The 22,327-nt window shown below is 47.4% G+C and overlaps 1 protein-coding gene across 1 annotated transcript in view; it reads right to left on the bottom strand.

Annotated features, from left to right (window-relative positions):
• The window catches only part of zcchc7 (zinc finger, CCHC domain containing 7), a 324,827-nt gene that overhangs the window by 295,561 nt on the left and 6,939 nt on the right, over positions 1–22,327 (bottom strand). The window contains exon 2 of the mRNA XM_070880618.1: positions 19,459–20,147. Coding sequence (XP_070736719.1) covers positions 19,459–20,128 — 670 coding nt within the window. The 5' untranslated portion in view covers positions 20,129–20,147. The remainder of the gene's footprint in view (positions 1–19,458; positions 20,148–22,327) is intronic.

A 22,327-nucleotide genomic window follows, 5' to 3' on the forward strand; every position in this document is an offset into this window, starting at 1 on the left:
CAGGTTGATTATATATCTCTTCCTTCATGCCAAGGATACACTAACATTCTTTTCATGGTCGACAGATTCTCTAGATGGGTAGAAGCTGTCCCAACAAAAAGAGCCACAGCCAATCACACTGCAAAGGTCTTGTGTAAGGATTACATTCCCTGATGGGGAGTTCCGAGTAGCATTGACTCAGATCAGGGAACACACTTCACAGGTGCTGTCTGCCAAGAAGTCTGTAGGTTACTGAACATTACGTGGGATTTACGCTGTCCTTATCATCCACAATCATCAGGACAAGTAGAACGAATGAATCGAACTCTGAAACAACGGCTTGCCAAATATCACCAAGAAGGAACACCATGGCCCCAGGCACTACCAATAGTGCTGTGCAGCATTAGGGCAACCCCAAACAAAACTACAGGTCTAAGCCCATTTGAAATTATAACAGGAAGACCCATGTCGCTGCCAGGAACTATCGATTTACGGAAAGCTGATGTTCACTTAATGAGTGACACTTTGTTATCATACTGTCAGAGTTTAACCAATGCTATTAGTTCTGTTTCCCGACAGGTATCGGCAGCTTGGGGTAATCCACCCGAAGGAGGACACGACATCATCCCGGGAGTCTGGGTGTATGTGAAAAAGTTGCATAAAGAACCTTTGGGTGCCAAGTGGGAGTGACCTTATCAAGTGTTATTGACCACCCAGGCAGCTATTAAAGTCCAAGGAAAGAAAGCTTGGATCCACGCTTCACACGTTAAACGAGCACCCGTAACTGAAGCTGAAATCTAATAAGGACAATTACTTTTTGCGAAAATGTATAAATTTACTGTAGTATTGATTGTAGGTATTCTACAATCCTAGGCCTACTTCTTACGAGCCGACCCTCTGCACCAAAGGGAAATAGTAGAGTACCAAGGGAATTACATGTAAATACCTTTTACTTTTATATTGTTTGTTTATGTTGATTAAATGTTGTTGCGACCAGGCGACTGTAGCTGCTGTCCCGCAGGTGAGACACCTTGCAGGTCCCAGCAGACCGTCTGTACATGGCACAGGGGTATGTTATGCTTAAGGATAGGTGGTTTACTGGTTGAATTAAGATATTGATTTGGATTAAATTGGAATAAGGTTAATTAACCTATTCAAACCAGACTTCCATTGTGGCCACGATGGAACTCGGGTTGGTGTAAATTTGTGTGGAAGCTACTAGTCCGGACATGTGGCGAAACACATCAACAAATTTTAGAAGGAAACTCTATTAACATGTATGAAATTATTTTGTAGAATGTTTAACCAGTGATACCTGATGTTTTATGATTCAGTTTGTGAAAGAATCAAAGGGGGGATTGATAAGAGTATTCAAACAGGCTCATTTAGACAGACTGTGAAAATTCACAGACCCACAAGTCAAGGCTGCTATGTGCTGCTCAGCATGTTGCATTAACTCATCAATCAACTTAACATTTTTGGACCTTGGGTAGCGAGCCAATAAAACGTTAAAAGACTTTCAATTGAGCCAATAAGGTCAAAGAAGGCAAGTTCTTTTCTGTAAATAGATCCAGGTATAAAGTACAGCCATTTTGACCATGTGTCTCAGTAAGACAAAGAAACTGGCAATCAGCCAGCAGTTTGTTACTCTCTGCCAGTATTAAAAAGTTAAAACTACCATCGGAGTTCGTATTTCATTGGAAATTAAGAGATCTAACAGCAGGGGTGCCTCCTTCCAGCCTCTCCGCCACACCCCACTAACCCCACCCACACCCCCCCTCCCATCCCCCCTCCCACAACGCCCCCCCCCTCTCACCCCCCCCCATCCCCCACACACACACACACAAACCCTCCCACCCCCTCACACACACAACCCCCCCTACTCCCAGCCCTCCCACTCCCACACACCCCCCCACTCCCACACCCCCACACCCCCACCCCCCCACTCACACACACCACCACCCCCCCACACCACCACCCCCCCACTCCCACACACCACCACCACCCCAACACTCCCACACACCACCACCACCCCCCCACTCCCACACACCACCACCACCCCCCCACTCCCACACACCACCACCACCCCCCCACACCACCACCCTCCCACTCCCACACACCACCACCCCCCCACTACCACACACCCCCACATCCCCCCACCCATCCCCCCCCAATCCCACACATACCCCCCCCACTCCCACACATCCCCCCCCCACTCCCACACATCCCCCCCCCCACTCCCACACATCCCCCCCCCCACTCCCACACATCCCCCCCCCCACTCCCACACATCCCCCCCCCACTCCCACACATCCCCCCCCCACTCCCACACATCCCCCCCCCCACTCCCACACATCCCCCCCCCCCACTCCCACACATCCCCCCCCCCCACTCCCACACATCCCCCCCCCCACTCCCACACATCCCCCCCCCCACTCCCACACACCCCCACACCCACACACCCACCACACAACCCCCACCCCCCCCACACACACACACTCCCTCCCGCACCCCCCTCCACTCCCACACCCCCCCCCACTCCCACACACCCCCCCCCTCTCCCACACCCCCCCCCACTCCCACACACACCACGCTACTCCCACACACACCCCCCCCCCACACACCCCCCACTCCCACACACACCCCCCACCCCCCCCCCCACTCCCACACACACACCCCACTCCCACACACACACCCCACTCCCACACATCCCCCACACACACCCCCCCAACCCCCCACTCCCACACACCCCCCCACACACACCCCCCCCCACTCCCACACACTCACACACACACACACACCCCCCACTCCCACACACACCCCTCCCACTCCCACACACACCCCCCCCCCCCACTCCCACACACACCCCCCCCACTCCCACACACCCCCCCCCACTCCCACACACACCCCCCCCCCACTCCCACACACACCCCCCCCCCACTCCCACACACACCCCCCCCCCACTCCCACACACACCCCCCCCCCCCACTCCCACACACACCCCCCCCCACTCCCACACACACCCCCCCCCCCACTCCCACACACACCCCCCCCCCACTCCCACACACACCCCCCCCCCACTCCCACACACACCCCCCCCCCACTCCCACACACACCCCCCCCACTCCCACACACACCCCCCCCACTCCCACACACACCCCCCCCCACTCCCACACACACCCCCCCCCACTCCCACACACACACCCCCCACTCCCACATACACCCCCCCCCCCACTCCCACACACACCCCCCCCACTCCCACACACGCACACCCCCCCCACTCCCACACACGCACCCCCCCCCCACTCCCACACACACACCCATCCACTCCCACACACACACACCCCCCACCCACTCCCACCCCCCACCCACTCCCACACACACCCCCCACCCACTCCCACACACACCCCCCACCCACTCCCACACACACCCCCCACCCACTCCCACACACACCCCCCACCCACTCCCACACACACACCCCCCACCCACTCCCACACACACCCCCCACCCACTCCCACACATACCCCCCACCCACTCCCACACATACCCCCCACCCACTCCCACACACACCCCCCACCCACTCCCACACACACCCCCCACCCATTCCCACACACACCCCCCACCCACTCCAACACACACCCCCCACCCACTCCCACCACACCCCCCACCCACTCCCACACACACCCCCCCACCCACTCCCACACACACCCCCCCACCCACTCCCACACACACCCCCCCCCACTCCCACACACCCCACGCTACTCCCACACACACACCCCCCCCACACACCCCCCTCCCACACACACCCCACTCCCCCCACTCCCACACACACCCCCCACACACCCCCCACCCCCCCCCACTCCCACACACACCCCCCACTCCCACACACCCCCCCAACCCCCCACTCCCACACACCCCCCCCCCACTCCCACACACCCCCCCACACACACCCCCTCCACTCCCACACACACCCCCCACACTCCCACACACCCCCCCCACACTCCCACACACTCCCCCCACTCCCACACACCCCCCCCGCACTCCCACACACCCCCCCCCACTCCCACACACCCCCCCCCACTCACACACACACACACCCCTCCCACTCCCACACACCCCTCCCACTCCCACACACACCCCCCCCCCACTCCCACACACACCCCCCCCCACTCCCACACACAACCCCCCCCACTCCCACACACACCCCCCCCCACTCCCACACACACCCCCCCCCACTCCCACACACACGCCCCCCCCCACTCCCACACACACCCCCCCCCACTCCCACACACACCCCCCCCCACTCCCACACACACCCCCCCCCACTCCCACACACACCCCCCCCCACTACCCCCCCCACTCCCACACACACCCCCCACCCACTCCCACACACACCCCCCACCCACTCCCACACACACCCCCCACCCACTCCCACACACACCCCCCACCCACTCCCACACACACCCCCCACCCACTCCCACACACACCCCCCACCCACTCCCACACACACCCCCCACCCACTCCCACACACACCCCCCACCCACTCCCACACACACCCCCCACCCACTCCCACACACACCCCCCACCCACTCCCACACACACCCCCCACCCACTCCCACACACACCCCCCACCCACTCCCACACACACCCCCCACCCACTCCCACACACACCCCCCACCCACTCCCACACACACCCCCCACCCACTCCCACACACACCCCCCACCCACTCCCACACACACCCCCCACCCACTCCCACACACACCCCCCACCCACTCCCACACACACCCCCCACCCACTCCCACACACACCCCCCACCCACTCCCACACGCACCCCCCACCCACTCCCACACGCACCCCCACCCACCCCCGCACACACCCCCCACCCACCCCCGCACACACCCCCCACCCACTCCCACACACACCCCCCACCCACTCCCACACACACCCCCCACCCACTCCCACACACACCCCCCACCCACTCCCACACACACCCCCCCACTCCCACACACCCCCCCCCCGACTCCCACCTCCCCCACTCCCACACCCCCCCCACTCCCAAACACCCCCCCACTCCCACACCGCCCCCCCACTCCCACACACCGCCCCCCGCCCACTCCCACACCGCTCCCACACACTGCCCCCTCCCCACTCCCACACACACCGCCCCCCCCACTCCCACATACCGCCCGCCCACTCCCACACACCGCCCCCCCGCCCACTCCGCCCCCCGCCCACCGCCCCCACCGCCTCACACTCCCCCCCCACTCCCACACACACACACACCCGCACCCCTCCCTGTCAGATAGGAGAGAGAGAGAGAGACACTACAGAGAGAGGCTCTGACAGAGACACCTTCCTTTCACATAAAGGTAGTACTTCTATTTTTTATTGTTTGATTATTTATTACTTTGGTCTTGGTGCTTTAGGTGCAGGGTTCCTTCTATTTTTTATTAATTAATTGCTTACTACTTTTTGTGCTTCATTTAGTGCTTGGTGCTTTAAATGTACTGCTTTGTTTAGTGCTTAGTGCTTTAAATATACTTTGCTTCTTTAATGTTGTTGTGAAGGTGTTTATGGAAAATCCTCTCACTTCCCTTACCCCCCGCTGTTGTGATGTTGATGTGTCCTTTGTGTTTAATGCTTCCCACCCGCCGTCTCTGGCTGTGCCTGCACTAAACTTAACTCTAGGTAAGGTTTTTCAGAACTTACAAAAGTGGACACTTACTCCATCCTAAGTTAGTTTGTAGTAAATTTTCACTGCCGAAACTTGCAAAACAGGCCTGAGTGGCTGGACACACCCCCTTTTGAAATAAAAGTACCTTGCCTAAAGCCAACCTAAATTAACTCACTAGAACTGGAGCAAACTAATATCCGAGAATTGCAATTTCTAACATACTCCAAACTAAACTAGTTGTTCCAAAAAACTAGGAGCAACTCCACCCGAAACTTGGGCCCATAGAAACCAAAACTGCACGCAGTATTCCACGTGTGGCCTCACCAATATTGCAAGTCTGTCCTTCAAACTCACTTTCTACCTTTTTGCTTTCTAATTCCAGTTTTACTCCCCTCCCTACTGAATCTATTCTCAGGTTCCCATCCCCCTGCCAAGCTAGTTTATACCCTCCCCAACAGCACTAGCAAACCCCCCCATGAGGATATTGGTCCCGGCTCTGTTGAGGTGCAATCCGTCTAACTTCTACAGATCCCACCTCCCCTAGAAGCGGTCCCAATGCCTCCTGCACCATCCCTCCAGCCACGCATTCATCTGTTCAATCCTCCTATTTCTGTACTCACTAGCTCGTGGTACCGGGAGTAATCCGGAGATTACTACCTTTGAGGTCCTGCTTTTTAATCTCTTCCCCGACTCCCTAAACTCTGCCTGCAGGACCTCATCCCTCTTTCTACCTAGGTCATTGGTCCGGATATGGACCACGACCTCTGGCTGTTCACCCTCTCCCCCCAGAATGCCCCGCAGCCGCTCAGTGACATCCTTGATCCTGGCATCAGGGAGGCAACATACCATCCTGGAGTCACGTCTGCGGCTGCAGAAACGCCTGTCTGCTCCCCTACCACTATAACTCTTCCATCTTCTTCCTCCCCCCTGTACAGCTGAGCCACCCGTGGTGCCATGGTCTTGGGATGTATGATATAGGTCTTCAAAATAATGAAATGTATAAATGAGGCAGAAGTAAATAAGCTATTCATCTTGGACGAACAGCATAAATTTACAAGAGAAAACAAAATTCACAAATTGCAGAGAGTCGGCACAGGCTCGATAGGCTGAATGGCCTCCTTCTGTGCTGTCACCATTTTATGATTCTAAATGGACACTGGAGCTGCACCTCCTTGTTACAGCTGTCCATCTTGCACCCGTACCTAACTATCTTGCCAGCCCCTCCATAGAAAGGACATCAGGATGAATCATGGTCGAAAATAGTGACTCAAGTGATCCCTAAAGCAGTTGTTCTTAGAGTGACAATGCGAACGGAGACTGGAAACACTGATGTTTGAACATTTAGCAACTATGAGGTAGTGACTACAAAATGAGTACACTTGCCGATCTTAGCTACCTAGCAGGCAATTCAGAGTGATGTAAATAACTCTGCAGGATAGAGGAAATGGATTGGACAATTGGTTATACCATAACCAGCTTCAGCTTTAGCGCAGGGTTCCAATTTATGCTCAGACAAATTAGTCTCCCCGGTCAGCTCCAAGTCTTATACATAAAATTATGATACCCAGTAAGTTCAGGCCACATTGCCAAAATGGCTCTAATTTGGCACTTAATGAGCAATCTCATGCAAGAAAGGCCAAGAAGATGGCTACTGGAGGAAGTCAAAATTTCATACTGATGCAAAAGGGAATACTCTTCCAGGGTCAGGTAAATTATTCAGGGAAGCAGACAGTGCTTCATATTGCCTCTGACCAATTTACATCTGATCTTGGAATGTTAAATGCTGACACTGGATATCCAACAGAAAGTGTACTGTTTGCCAGTACTAACATCTCTGACCTAGATGAGCACAAAGAAAGCTCAATATATAAAGTTAAACATATACAGATACACAATCTCAAAGCTTTTGCATTCTACAAAATAGAAGTTTTGACAATTAAAATGGTTTGCTGCATTTTTATTTTAATAATCTACACAATAGTTGACTGAATATAATTTTATTCTTACACATACTGTTCCTGCATCATAATTGGACTTTAGCTTTCTACCTGCTGGCACCATGCAAATTTATTTGTATCTCTGCAAAATGACTTTTCACAACAGCTAGAAGACAGGTTACAATCTAATAATCAGACCAAATATTTATAGTGCTCAGCAGCAAAACATATTGGCCCGGATTTTGTGGTCGGTGGCGAAGGAACGGCGTTCGTCATTCATTCTCTAGGCCTATATTCTCTAGAGTTTAGAAACATGAGAGGTGATCTCATTGAAACATACAAAATTCCTACAGGGTTTGACAGGGTAGATGCAGGGACGATGTTTACTCTCGCTGGGGAATCTAGAACCAGGGGTCACAGTTTCAGAATAAGGGGTCGGTCATTTGGGACTGAGAAAAGGAGAAACATCTTCACTCAGAGGGCTGTGGAGGCTCAGTCTTTTGAGTATATTCAAGACAAAGATCGACAGATTTTTAGAATAAAGGGAATCAAGGGATATGGGGATAGTGCAGGAAAGTGGAGTTGAGGTAGATCAACCATGATCTTCAGGGGATCTAGAGCCTGGGTGAATAGAGCAAGCAAAGGCATGTCACCTCAATCAATCAGATTGAAGAATCCTCACTAAGACACGCAGCGTCTAAACTAGGAAGTGCAAATTAGAATATTTAATTCAATGTAAAGTCATGTAATTAAAGCAAAAGAGAGGGAAGGAAAGATGGGATTAAGAGAGAGGTAAGGGAGACAGATAGAAAAAGTAATGAAAGTTTTATTTTAATTTTTACATTATTTTAAAATCTCCAACAATAATTAAAATCTGAAGGAATGAGACTCCACACTTGTAAAACTTAATTTTCAGTGCCAGAGGTTGTTTGGCAGTAATTAAGACTTATCACGCAGTTAGAAATTCACTTACATTTGAATGGACAAGTCCTAACTTTTTCTAGTGTGTTTAATCATAGAATAGAACTATACAGCACAGAAGGAGGCCATTCAGCCCATCGTGTCTCTGCCAGTTCCAATTAGTCTCACTCCCCTGCTCTTTCCCATAGCCCTGCAATCAAAACTGTAAAGTCGTTACTCTACAGTATGAAACCACACGGGGCACATTCTGAGGACAAGGTCACTCGGTGGCCTTAACTCTTTATTTACAGGACTCCAAAGACGATGACCCTGCGTGGGACCTCCCTTTTTATACCTGTGTGATCAAGTAAGGAGTGTCTCCCACAAGTTCACCCCTTGTGGTCAAGGTGTGCATCGAGATTGAGTGTATACAGTAATACAGTGGTGTTACATTGTGGTTACATACATGACAAAAACCCTTCATAATTTTGAACACCTCTATTAAATCTCTACTTAACTTTCTCTGCTCGAAGAAGAACAACCCCAGCTTGTCTAATCTCTCCACATAACTAAAGTCTCTTATCCCTGGTACCGTTCCAGCAAATCTCTTCTGCACCTTTGCCAATGCCTTGACATCCTTCCTAAAGTTTGGTGCCCAGAATTGGGCACAATACTCCAGCTGAGGCTTAACCAGTGATTTATAAAGGTTTAGCATCACTTCCTTGCTTTTGTACTCTATGTCTCTATTTATAAAGCCAAGGATCCCATATGTTTTTATTTAAACAGATTCATCAACTTGTCCTGACACAAATACTTGTTTACGTACACCCAGAGGTCTCTGTTCCTGTACTCCTTTAAAATTGCACCTCCTCATTCTTCTTCCCAAAATGCATCATTCACACTTCTCTGCATTAAATTTCATCTGCCATGTGTCTGCCCATTTCACCAGTTTGTCTATGTCTTCCTGAAGTCTGTTACTATTTTCCTCACTACATTTCCGAGTTTCGTGCCAACTGCAAACTTTGAAATTATGCCACCTATACCCAAGTACAGGTCATTCATATATATCAAAAAGAGCTGCGGCCCTAATACCAACCACTGTATACTTCGTTCCAGTCTGATAAACAACCTTTCACCACTTCTCTCTGCTTTCTGTCTCTTCGTAAATTTTATATCCACGCTGCCACTGCCCCTTTAATCCCACTGTCTTCAATTTTGCTAACAAGTCTATAGAAACATAGAAAATAGGAGCAGTAGTAGGCCATTCAGCTCCTCAAGTCCGCACTGCCATGCAATATGATCATGGCTGATCCTCTATCTCAACCCCATATTCCTGCTTTTTCCCCATATCCCTGCTTTTTTCCCATATCCCTTTTGTTTCTAGAAATTTATCTATCTCCCTCTTAAATATATTCAGTGACTTGACCTCCACGGCCTTCTATGGTAGAGAATTCCACAGGTACACCAGCCTCAGTGAAAAAATTTCTCATCTTGATCCTAAATTTCCTACCCCGTATCCTGAGACTGTGACCTCTTGTTCTAGACTTCCCAGCCAGGGGAAACATCCTCCCTGTATCCAGTCTATCCAAACCAGTCAGAATTTTATACATTTCAATGAGATCCCCTCTCATTCTTCTAAACTCTAGTGAATACAGGCCTAGTCGATCCAGTCTCTCCTCATACGACAGTCCTGCCATCCCAGGAATCAGTCTGGTGAACCTTCGCTACACTCCCTCTATAGCAAGGAGACCAAAACTGCACACAATATTCCAGGTGCGGTCTCACCAAGGCCTTGTATAACTGTAGTAAGGCTCCTTGCTCCTGTACTCAAATTCTCTTGCAATGGAGGTCAACATACCATTTGCCTTCCTAACTGCTTGCTCCACCTGCATGTTTGCTTTCAATGACTGGTGAACTAGGATACCCAGGTCCCTCTGTACAGCGACACTTCCCAAGCCATCACCATTTAAATAATACTTTGTCCTTATGTTTTTCCTACCAAAGTGGATAACTTCACATTTATCCACGTTATACTGCACCTGCCATGTGTTTGCCCACTCGCTCAACCTATCTAAATCGCCTTGCAGCATCTTTGCATCTTCCTCACAACCCCACCTAGTTTGTGTCGTCAGCAAACTTGGAAATATTACATTTGGTTCCCTCATCCAAATCATTTATATATTTATATATATATATTTTTATATATAGTGAATAGCTGGGGCCCAAGCAGTGATCCCTGTTGTACCCCACTAGTCACTGCCCGCCACCCGAAAAAGACCCATTTATTCCTTCTCTCTGTTTCCTGTCAGTTAACCAATTTTCAATCCATGCCAATACATTACCCCCAATCCCATGTGCTTTAATTTTGCACACTAACCTCTTGTGGGACTTTATCAAAGACCTTCTGGAAATCCAAATACATTACATCCACTGGTTCTCCCTTATCTATTCTATCAGTTACATCCTCAAAAAACTCCAGTGGGTTTGTCAAACATGATTTTCCTTTCATAAATCCATGTTGGCTTTGTTTAATCCGTTGATATTATCCAAATGTGCCATTATCACATCCTTTATAATAGACTCCAGCATTTTCCCTACTACTGATGTTAGACTAACCAGTCTGTAGTTCCCCATTTTCTCTCTCGCTCCTTTTTTTTTTTAAATAGTGGGGTTACATTTGCTACCCTCCAATCTGCAGGAACTGTTCCATAATCTATAGAATTTTGGAAGATGACAACCAATGCATCTACTATTTCCATGGCTACCTCTTTTAGTACTCTGGGATGTAGATCATCAGGCACTGGGAATTTATCGGCCTTCAATCCCACTAGTTTCTCCAGCACTATTTTCTTACTAATAATCTAGTAACTTACTAATTATTATGTGGTACTTTATCAAATGCATTTTGAACGTCCATATGCACAACATCACCGCACTACCCTCATCAACCCTCTCTGTTACTTCATCAAAGAACTCAGTCAAAGCTTGTCAGACATAATTTGCCTTTAATAAATCCACATTGGTTGTCATTTATTAATCCATGTTTTTCTAAGTGACAATTAATTTTGTCCCAGATTATTGTCTCTAGAAGAGTCACCACCAGCGATGTTCGGCTGACTGGCCTGTAGTTACCTGGTTTATGTCTCTCCTCTTTTCTGAACAGGGGTGTAACATTTGCAATCCTCCAGTCCTCCCATATCAAGGACAATTGAAAGATTGTGGCCAAAGCACTAGTTCCACCCTTACTTCCTTCAGCAACCCAGGATACATCCCACTTTTCTACTTTGAGGACTGCCAATCTTTTAAGTGCCTCTGCTTTATCTATTTTAACCTATCCAATTTCTCTTCTACACCTACTCTTGCACTTTTACTCTAATCACTTTTAATGCTGCCATTGTAGCAGTGACTGCTCCAACGTGTCGACACCCCTCTGGCTGAGCTGCTCCTCTTCCTGTGTTGTCTGGCACTCGACCCCTCCCTCCAGTAGTGTTGTCTGGCCCTGGCCCTCCTTCTCAATTGTGCCAACCCCCTGGACTCCTCCCCAAGTTCTATCAAAACCTATATTCCACTCCCAGTGCTACTAAACCCAGAAACATCCCTGCAGTCTGCCAAATCCCAGGACCACCTTTCCAATGCTCCCAAATCTCGAAATCCTTCTGCCCTTACAAATCCAGCAACCAGCCAAAGCCAGTGAATTACTAGAAGCCAGCCAGCAAGATAACCAGCAGAAGGTAGGGAGGGAGATCAGGTCCACTTGATTTTAGTAGCAAGAACAGTGGTAGTCAGGCATGGCAGTAGAGAGGTGCAAGAAATAAAATGGCTTTTACAGTAAACTTCATGGTTAATAGAAGTCTGACACTTTTTCTCCTTCTGTGAGATTTCTGTATTATTTAAGAAGTTTATTGCAACAGCATAATATATTTCTCGTTTCTCCAGCTCCAACCAGATTGCTCAGTCCTAATTCTGCAGGAAAAAATTCAATGGTACTACGAATACTCTCCACTTGCCTGGATGAGTGCATCTCCAACAGCACTCAAGAAGCTCGACACCATCCAGGACAAAGCAGCTCGCTTGACTGGCACACCATCCACCACCTTAAACATTCACTCCCTCCACCACTGTCGCACCGTGGCTGCAGTGTGTACGTACCATCTACAAACTGCATTGCAGCAACTCGCCAAGGCTCTTTCAACAGCACCTCTCAAACCCACGACCTCTACCATCTAGGACAAGGACATCAGGCGCATGGGAACACCACCACCTGCATGTTCCCCTCAAAGTCAGACATCATACTGACTTGGAAATATATCGCCGTCTCTTCATCGTCACTGGGTCAAAATCCTGAAGCTCCCTCCCTAACAGCACTGTGAAAGTACCTTCAACAAACAGAAGTTCAAGAAGCCACCACCACCTTCTCAAGGGCAATTAGGGATGGGAAATAAATGCTGGCCTTGCCAGCAATGCCTACATCCCGTGAATAAAAAAATAATAGGGGATACACTTTGCAATGCTTCTTGGCCTCGTACTCAGTCACTCCTGGCCATAGGCAATTCGCTGATGTCCCCATCTGGCAGCACTTGGAGGAGATAAAAGATGAACAAATATAGAGACCGTTTCCACTCTGTCTCTGCCCTTGGAACAGTAAATAAATACATGACTCCTTTAATAAACAAATTGCATAAATGAAAAACTCTCTGAAAAGACTGCATCTAGCCAGCCCCAAAAGCCAAAACGCCCCAGTCACCCCGCCTTCAAATATCTGCCCAATCTCCATTCAATTTTAACAGTGACTGCCTCCCTGTTAAGTCATTCCACATTTTCACCACCACTTGTGTGAGGAAGTTAAACCTACACTGTCTGGACACCTTTGCTCTTCTAAGCTTCAGCCTGGCCATCGGTTCAAGAGTTTGCAGCAATCCTGAGAATATTGATCAGGGTTCAATGTATTGCTTCCCTTAAGTACCTCCCTTGAGCCTTCTACTCCAGAGGAAACAATCCCAGGCTCTTCATGTTCTCCTCTTAGCTTAGGAGCCTTAATCTAGGAATCAGTTTGGTGGTCCTTTTCTGCAGTACCTCCAATGTCTTGTTTTACAGCAAAAAGAAATCTACACTGTACTCTGGGGTCTGGGGTGGCCGTACAAATCAATGCCTTGTCGGTATTCTTTATATCCTCCTGGACTTTGATTTCCGTCCCTCTGGCTACACATCCCAAGATCTGTATAACTTTTCTTACTGCTGCCAAATTGTTGGTTTTCAGTAAGATACTTCGTAATATCCCAAAATCCACCAATACCTCCAGAACCATTATAGTTTATATTCCCACTGTTTATTTCCACTCCCTAGTCTCATTACCTTGCATTTATCCGCATTAAATATAATTTGCCATTCATCAGCCAACCTATTCAGCTCCTTTTGTATTTGGTTTGCTTAATCACTTTTGTTTGAACCACAACTCCAACAATTTATCCGCAAACATAGACAAATTTGTTTTTTTGTCCTCAGCTCCAAATCATTTACACAGTGAATAGTAATGGCCCCAGCACTGATCTGTGGCACCAGCCTTGCCATGTCCACATAGTTCCATTCACAACTACTCTCTGCCTTTGCTGGTTTAACCAATTTTCAATCCATCTTGGAGGCTTGCTTCCCTACCATGTGAAATCTAAATATATCACATCCATATTGTGGATGAGAGCAGACATTTCATTGTAAAATAAAATAAAATAAAAATGGGACGTTTTACGTTAAAGGCACTATATAAATAAAAGTTATTATTAAAACGCCAATAAATTTGTTAGACAAAATCTCCTTCCCATAAACCAATGCCAACATCTTCCTACTATAACATACCAGTCTAGGTGTTTCGGTATCCCCTCTTTCAGGATGCCTTCTTATACTTTACCCACACTTAAAAGCTCAGATTTTTAGCTTCCTCAGGCACTATTCCCGTTTTGAATAATTCCCTAAAGATAGTGGCAAACACTTGATTTTGCTGGCCACTTCTTACTAGTGCTCCCAGGCCTGGCGACTCTTTTTTTAAAAAAAAGTTACCGTCCTCAGCCTACTAGTGCCGCCGCAAGATTCTGCAAATCCACGAAGGATAGACGCACCAACGTCAGTGGTCTCGCTCAGGCCAACATTCCCAGCATCAAAGCACTGACCACACTCAACCAGCTCCATTGGGCATGCCACATCCCCAACACGAGACTCCCTAAGCATCATCATCATCATCATAGGCAGTCCCTCGGAATCAAGGAAGGCTTGCTTCCACTCCCAAAGTGAGTCCTTTGATGGCTGAACAGTCCGATACGAGAGCCACAGACCCTGTTACAAGTGGGACAGACATTCGTCGGGGGAAGGGGTTGGTGGGGCTGGTTTGCCCCGCGCTCCTTCCGCTTGGCCTCTTCATGCTCTTTGCGTTGGGACTCGAAGAGCTCGACGCCCTCCCGGATGGACTTTCTCCACCTCGGGCGGACTTCGGCCAGGGTCTCCCAGGTGTCAGTGGTGATGTCGCACTTTACCAGGGAGGCTTTGAGGGTGCCCTTATAACGTTTCCGCTGTCCTCCTTTGGCTCGTTTACCATGAAGGAGCTCTGCATAAAGCATTTGCTTAGGAAGTCTCGTATCTGGCATGCGAACTATGTGGCCTGCCCAGTGAAGCTGATCAAGTGCGGTCAGTGCTTCAATACTGGGGATGTTAGCCTGGTTGAGGACAATGATGTTGATGCACCTGTCCTCCCAGGGATTTGCAGGATCTTGCGGAGACATCGTTGGTGATATATCTCCAGCGACTTGAGGTGCCTTCCATACATTGTCCATGCCTCAGATCCATACAGGAGGGCGGGTATTACTACCGCCCTGTAGACCATGATCTTGATGGTAGATTTGAGGGCCTGGTCTTCAAACACTCTTTTCCTCAGGCAGCCGAACGTTGCACTGGCGGCGATGTTGAATCTCCACACCAATGTCTGCCTTTGTTGATAAGAGGCTCCCGAGATATGGGAAATGGTCCACGTTGTCCAGGGCCGCACCGTGGATCTTGATGATTGGAAGGCAGTGCTGAGCAGCGGTGACAGGCTGGTGGAGGACCTTTGTCTTACGGATGTTAAGCGTAAGATCCATGCTTTCATATGCCTCAGTGAATACATTGACTATATCCTGGAGTTCAGCCTCTCTGAATGTGCGCAGACGCAGGCGTCGTCTGCATACTGCAACTGAACAACAGAGGTTGGGGTGATCTTGGACCTGGCCTAGAGGCGGCATAGGTTAAACAGCTTCACATTGGTTCTATAATTAAGTTCCACTCCAGTGAGGTGGAGCATGGAGGCGAGGAGATTGAGAAGAGGGTTGGAGTGATGACGCAGCCCTGTTTGACCCGAATCCGGACGTGGATTGGGTCTGTAATGGATCCATTGGCAAGGATCACGGCCTGCATGTCATCGTGAAGCAGGCGAAGGATGTTGACAAACTTTTGGGGACATCCGAAACGGAGGAGGACGCTCCATAGACCCTCACGGTTGACAGTGAGTCCCAAAGTAAGTGCTCTATTCGGAACTCCTACGCATCAAGTGAGCCCCAGGTGGGCAGAGGAAACATTTCAAGGACACCCTCAAAGCCTCCTTGATAAAGTGCAACATCCCCACCGGCACCTGGGAATCCCTGGCCTAAGACCACCCAAAGTGGAGGAAGAGCATCCGGGGAGGGCGCTGAGCACCATGAGTCTTGTCGCCGAGAGCATGCAGAAACCAAGTGCAGACAGTGGAAGGCGCGTGCGGCAAACCAGGCTCCCTACCCACCCTTTCTTCCAACAACTGTTTGTCCCTCCTATGGCAGAGACTGTAATTCCCGCATTGGGCTGTCACCTGGAAGCAAGTCTTCCTCGATTTCGAGGGACTACCCATGATTACAATGAGTGATCATATGATCTCAAATTTCTATTTTCAAGCCCCAAAAATACTTTATCGAGCCAACAATGTTTGCATCACTTGGAAAATGATTGGGGCTGACTTATAAACAGGAAGTCCTCTGTAAATGGACAGTCTTGGTGCAAGTCATAATTTTTCTAAATTTTACCTCAGAAAAAAATAATTTACCTTGGATAAGAGTTCTAAAGTTTATGGTTGATGTTTTTAGGTATCCATTCAAACAAAAATTCAGTTACTGCACACATTTCCAGATTTTTCATTCAACTGTAAGAGGACAGGGTTTATAAACATCAAGTGCTCGTACTGTGAATATTCATTGGAATTTATTTTGAGGCAAAAAGAAGAATAGTAAGGTATATTATGATTGATATGAACATGGGCCAGTCAGGATAAAGAAATGTACAGAAAGAACAGTGAGCAAAGTCCAACACAATAATTTAAATTCACCTTCCAGTTTAAAATCATTTGGGAAATCGAACTGAAGCAATAAGCAAAGGCATATTTGACTTTTCCCTGAGGAAAAAAAAATGTATATATATTAAAAAGTCGCTATTTTACAGTTTGATATATAAACAAACAATCAAAAACATGCAACCGTCCTTTTGTCTGTCTATTGTAATCCACTCATGTCTTATCATCATTATCGGCAGTCCCTCGAATCGAGGATGACTTGCTTCCACATCAAAAAGTTCACAGGTGTTTCAATGATGGACCTAAAATTCCAGGTCTGAACTAAATCTTGAAGGGTGGAAGATGCCTGTGCTTAGATTTTATTTAAAAAACGTGTGATGACCAGAAAAAGCAGCAAACCTGAGGACTGGGAGAAATTTAGAATTCAGCAGAGGAGGACAAAGGGTTTAATTAAGAGGGGAAAAGAGAGTACGAGAGGAAGCTTGCCAGGAACATAAAAATTGTCTGCAAAAGCTTTTATAGATATGTGAAGAGAAAAAGATTAGTAAAGACAAACGTAGGTCCCTTGCAGTCGGATTCAGGTGAATTTATAATGGGGAACAAAGAAATGGCAGACCAATTGAACAAATACTTTGGTTCTGTCTTCACGAAGGAAGACACAAATAACCTTCCGGAAGTACCAGGGGACCGAGGTTCTAGTGAGAAGGAGGAACAGAAGGCGGCTTCTGAGAAGTGAATGTCTTCAAGTAAAAATCATAAAAAAGCATTTAAAAACACAAGTCAATTTTATAGGTAAGTGTAATATCATTGTGAAATAAGTAATTTTAAAAATATTTATCATATTTGAAACTTTATTTGAGCCCTGAAGTTAGCAGACTGATGGAGGAATTTATTTTTCAAAATGTATTTTGAGCAATTTGATTGGTTCATTTTGGTTTACTTTTTCCTTTGAGAAAACTGCACATGGCTTTACTCCAAGTGATAACTATGATTACCTATTAATAAATATGATTACCCATTAATAAATATGATTATCCAATCCAGCAGAAGATTTAAATTGAGTTGGAAAAAAATTTGGTACTTGTAACATACCAATTGGAATAATACAGATGTGGCGCAAAAATGTGATATAGGAAATATGATGCCAGAGTCAGAGTTGGACAGATGTGAAGTGCAAGCATATGTAAAGTTTCTACAAATACATATTAATATTTATCTTCCATCATCTGAAGAGACCAAATGAGATTTATGTCTTCTAATCACTCTTAGGCTGCATTTATAGCACAACTGTAGCAAAGTAGTTTCTCATTGATGCTACAGTTGTGGTAGCTGTACTACAATTCTTAGCATTGGTACAAAATGAAATAATTTCATACTGACATTACAGTTGTTGTGTAACGGCAGTATTAAATGTATATTGTTCTTTAATGTCTGATGCAAGTGTTTTTTTGTAATTCTTGGGTTATGGGCAACGCTGACAAGGCCGGGACATTTATTACCCACCCCTAGTTGCCCTGTGAAGGTGGTAATGGGCCTTCTTTTTGAAACATTGATAGTAGTTTGATACAACTGAATGGCTTGCTGGTCCACTTCAGAGGGCAGTTAAGAATCAGCCACGCTAGCCAGGGACTGGAATCATATAGACCAGATTGAGTAAGGACAGCAGGTTTCTTTCCCTATAGAATATTAGTGAAAAAGTTGGAATTTTACGACAATCCAACAGCTTCCTGGTCACTTTTACTTATCCCAGTTTTTTATTTCCAGATTTTTAAAAACAACTGAATTCAAATTCTCAAACTGGATTAGTCCAGACCTCTGGATTACTAGTCCATTAACATAATCACTGCACTACCGTACTCCTAACAATGCAAGCATTCCTTCAGTAAAGCACTGAAATGTTAGCCAATATTATATACTCAAGTCCTCGAGTAGGGCTTGACCCCATGACCTTCTAGTTCAGAGGCAAGAGGGATAACACTAAGCCAAGGCTCCGGTGAGTGTGAAATATTTTCTCTCTGTATCCAGGTGTCAAATATTTTAATTTGTTGAGGCATTTTCAAATCTAGTGCATGTGAATAAAATGGGCTTTTAACTAATACCAACACATCAACATATTAGAAATACACTCTGCTGATTACCTCAATTGAACCAACAAACATGATCTTTAATGGAATTGTCCAACTTAATGCATTAACAGTTACCTCAAGTAATCCTCTTGATCATTTAATATATTTTGTAGCCTGTACATTTCATGTGCTTATTGTAGTTGACTTTATCTATTCTGAAATGTCAGATTTGAAGACAGTTTAAATTCTTAGGGTTTTCCCATTATATTTAATTTGTAATTGTCATTCAATGCTGTTGACTTCTTATTGTTAGAACCTGCAAAACATTATATTCTTTTTTCTGGCAAATGGAGCAGGTAATTTGCAGCCTTCATTGTATAACTGGCTGGAGTCAGCGTTTTGGGATAATCAAACAGACAACAGAGTTCATCTACCAACATCTTATCATCTGAAGAAGAGATTTTAGGTTTGTCAAACCAGAGAAATGTTACCTTATTTCACCATGCAGAAATATTTCTCATAGTTACACTATGGTATATATTCCAATACACTGTCAAAACTCCTACCTTCTTGGTTTCTCAACGTTCCACAACCGACAACGTTGAGCTGGATGTTGTCATCATTTTCTTCTTCCTGATCGTGTCCCAGCATCATCCAACTCTCTATTTTATCATCCTCCTCTGCTCCTGAACTCACACTCTCTTTTATCATCATTGTCCCTTGGATTTGTGGAGACTTTCTGCTCAGACTGGAGGTGCCCATACACTGAGACAACTTCCGCAGTTCAGCCAGTCTGCCCACACTTGGTGCCGAACGATGGGTATGTCTGTCTGATCCTGGTGCAAGTTCCCCTATGTATTGATCTTTTCTTTCACTGACCTCCCATTCAGAAGGTTTTATACCCTTGCAGGTATATACACTATCGTCATCTGCAGTGTCTGACAAAATAATGACATCAGGACTATCAGAAATGACAATGACATCACAATCAGAAGTAACAACTGTTTTTTCTGTTCTTCCTGCCTTTTTTACATTGTCTTCAACTGAAGCAGTTTCTTGATACACAGCAGCTGGGCCCTTCTCTCTGCCCATCTTCAAATCAGCGAGCTTGTTTGCATAGTGCACTTGACTGTATAACTGGAACTCCACATCGCTATCTATCTCTGCCTCGCTGGAAGACTCTTCACGATACAGCTCATCTTCATAAGCCTCGAGATCTTCATAACCACCAAACATTGTGAAAGAATAAAATACCCTGTAAAAAAAGATAAAACATTTTTAAACAAATAGTATTATTTTAATATTAAAAGACTGGTTGAATTCACCACACATTTGGCAGCAAAATTTTCAGAATATATTGTAGTTTAAGATTTTTTTAATTACCTTAGTTAACCCGCAGTACCTTTCCATAATCTCAATTTAAAAGAGCTGTTCCAAAAAATGCTAATGCAAATTTGTTATCCTACTTTCAGCAATTAGCAGTGGTAAAATTAAAACTGCAGTTGCAAATGTTGAACATGAAACTTCATAAGTTCCTGATGCAACACTTCAGTGATTTTGTTCTGTTAGGTTAGTTCGGCACAACCTACTCTTCACAAAGCAAGCCGACTCTTCCTAATCATGTACTTTTCCAAATGTTCACATAAATTTTCCCACTACTGGCATTAAGCTCTGGCCTGTAGTTCGCTGGTTTATCCTGCCTTGTTTTTGAAAAATGGCATAACATTTCCTACTTCCAATCTGCTAGTACTATCCACAACTATAGTGAGTTTTGGAAGATCATAACCAATGCATTCCCAATTTCTGCACCTATTTCAGTTAATACTCTTAGGTGGAAACCATCCAGGTCTGGATAGTTGTCTGGTTTTATGGCCACAACTGTTGCAGATACTGGTAGAAAAATAACTGATGTATACACACAAAACAAAAGCCTGTGAGAAACAAGGGTGAGGAGTGAAGCAAGGGTGAAGAAAGACAGGTGCAACATAGCTCGACAATTGGCCTAACTTTTAAAATAGAAACCCCATCGTTCTGACCCCTATTCTGAATTACCATGTTTTCATTTGTATAAGGAAGGATGAATGAATGAGGAAGGCTGACTTGTTTTCAATCTTTTGCAAGGTCAGTTCATCTTAAGCAAATAAAAACCTGTTTTACTTTGATCATGTTCAATTGTTAAAAATAAATTTTAGAAAAGGTCCAGATATAAAAATATTTTCTGCTTTATCTTTATACTGTTTGAGTTTGTCAGTATGCTGAGTTGTCACGGTCTGCTACATTTCTCTGCAAGACATCTGTCCACCTATAGGGCCCAAGTTTCCACACGCGCCTAGAACGGCGCAGTCCCGACCTGGGCGCCCGTTTTTCGTGCCACAAAGTGCGCCTAAAAAAATCCTCCGTATTCTCCACCTCCCTGCAGGTCCTCTGGCCCTCGGCACAGCGCAGCACGAGCTGTAGGGGGGCGGAGCCAGGTCCCTGCGCTGAAAACAGTGCCGGGATGCGCGCTACAGTGGGCACGCAAGTGCAGTAGCTCCAGGTGCCGAACTGTGTGGGAGGGGCCCATAACACGCAGCCCCTGGCCCTATGGCCTCACTGGGGCTGCGTGAATAAGGCTCCTCCCACGGCCAGCTCTTGCTTCCCCCCCCACCCCCGACCAGACCCGACACCCACTCCCCAACCCCCCTTTCCCCCCCCTGACTGGACCCGACCCGCGCTCCTGTTCCCGCTCCCCGACCCGAGCTCCTGTTCCCGCTCCGCGCCCGCCCCCCCCCGACTGAACCCGACCCGACCCGTGCTCCTGTTCCCGCTCCCCGCCCCCCCCCAACTGGACCCGACTCGCCCTCCTGTTCCCGCTCCCCGCCTGGACCCGATCCGACCCGCGCTCCTGTTCCCGCTCCCCGCCTCCCCGACTGGACCCGACCCGTGCTCCTGTTCCCGCTCCCCGCCCCCCCCGCGCTCCTGTTCCCGCTCCCCGCCCCGACTCGACCTGACCGCGCTCCCGACCCCCCACCCCCACTGGATCCGACCCGACTCCCGCTCCCGGACTGGATCCGACCTGACCTCCCTCCCCGCCCCCCCCCCCCCCCCCCCCCCGAACCTCCCCTCCCCAACCCAACACCACCTACCTGTAAATCTGGTGCTGGGGACGGGCCCTGCCCGAAGTCTCGGGCCGGCCGGTTCAGCCTTCAGTCCCGAAAGGCCTGCCTGAAGCACTTTCACACAGGTAGGAAGATGGTTTATTTAATCTTTTCTTTGCTTATAAATGTTTATTCAGGTTGGATTTATTTGTATAATATTTGTACAAGTATAAATAAGGATTTATTATAGAATTTAATGACTTCCCTTCCCCCCCACCTCGTTCTGGACGCCTAATTTGTAACCTGCGCCTGATTTTTTAATGTGTAGAACAGGTTTTTTCAATTCTACAAAAATCTT

This window comes from Pristiophorus japonicus, chromosome 1 (assembly GCF_044704955.1).
Source record: "Pristiophorus japonicus isolate sPriJap1 chromosome 1, sPriJap1.hap1, whole genome shotgun sequence".
In the NCBI taxonomy this organism is placed as follows: Eukaryota; Metazoa; Chordata; class Chondrichthyes; family Pristiophoridae; genus Pristiophorus; species Pristiophorus japonicus.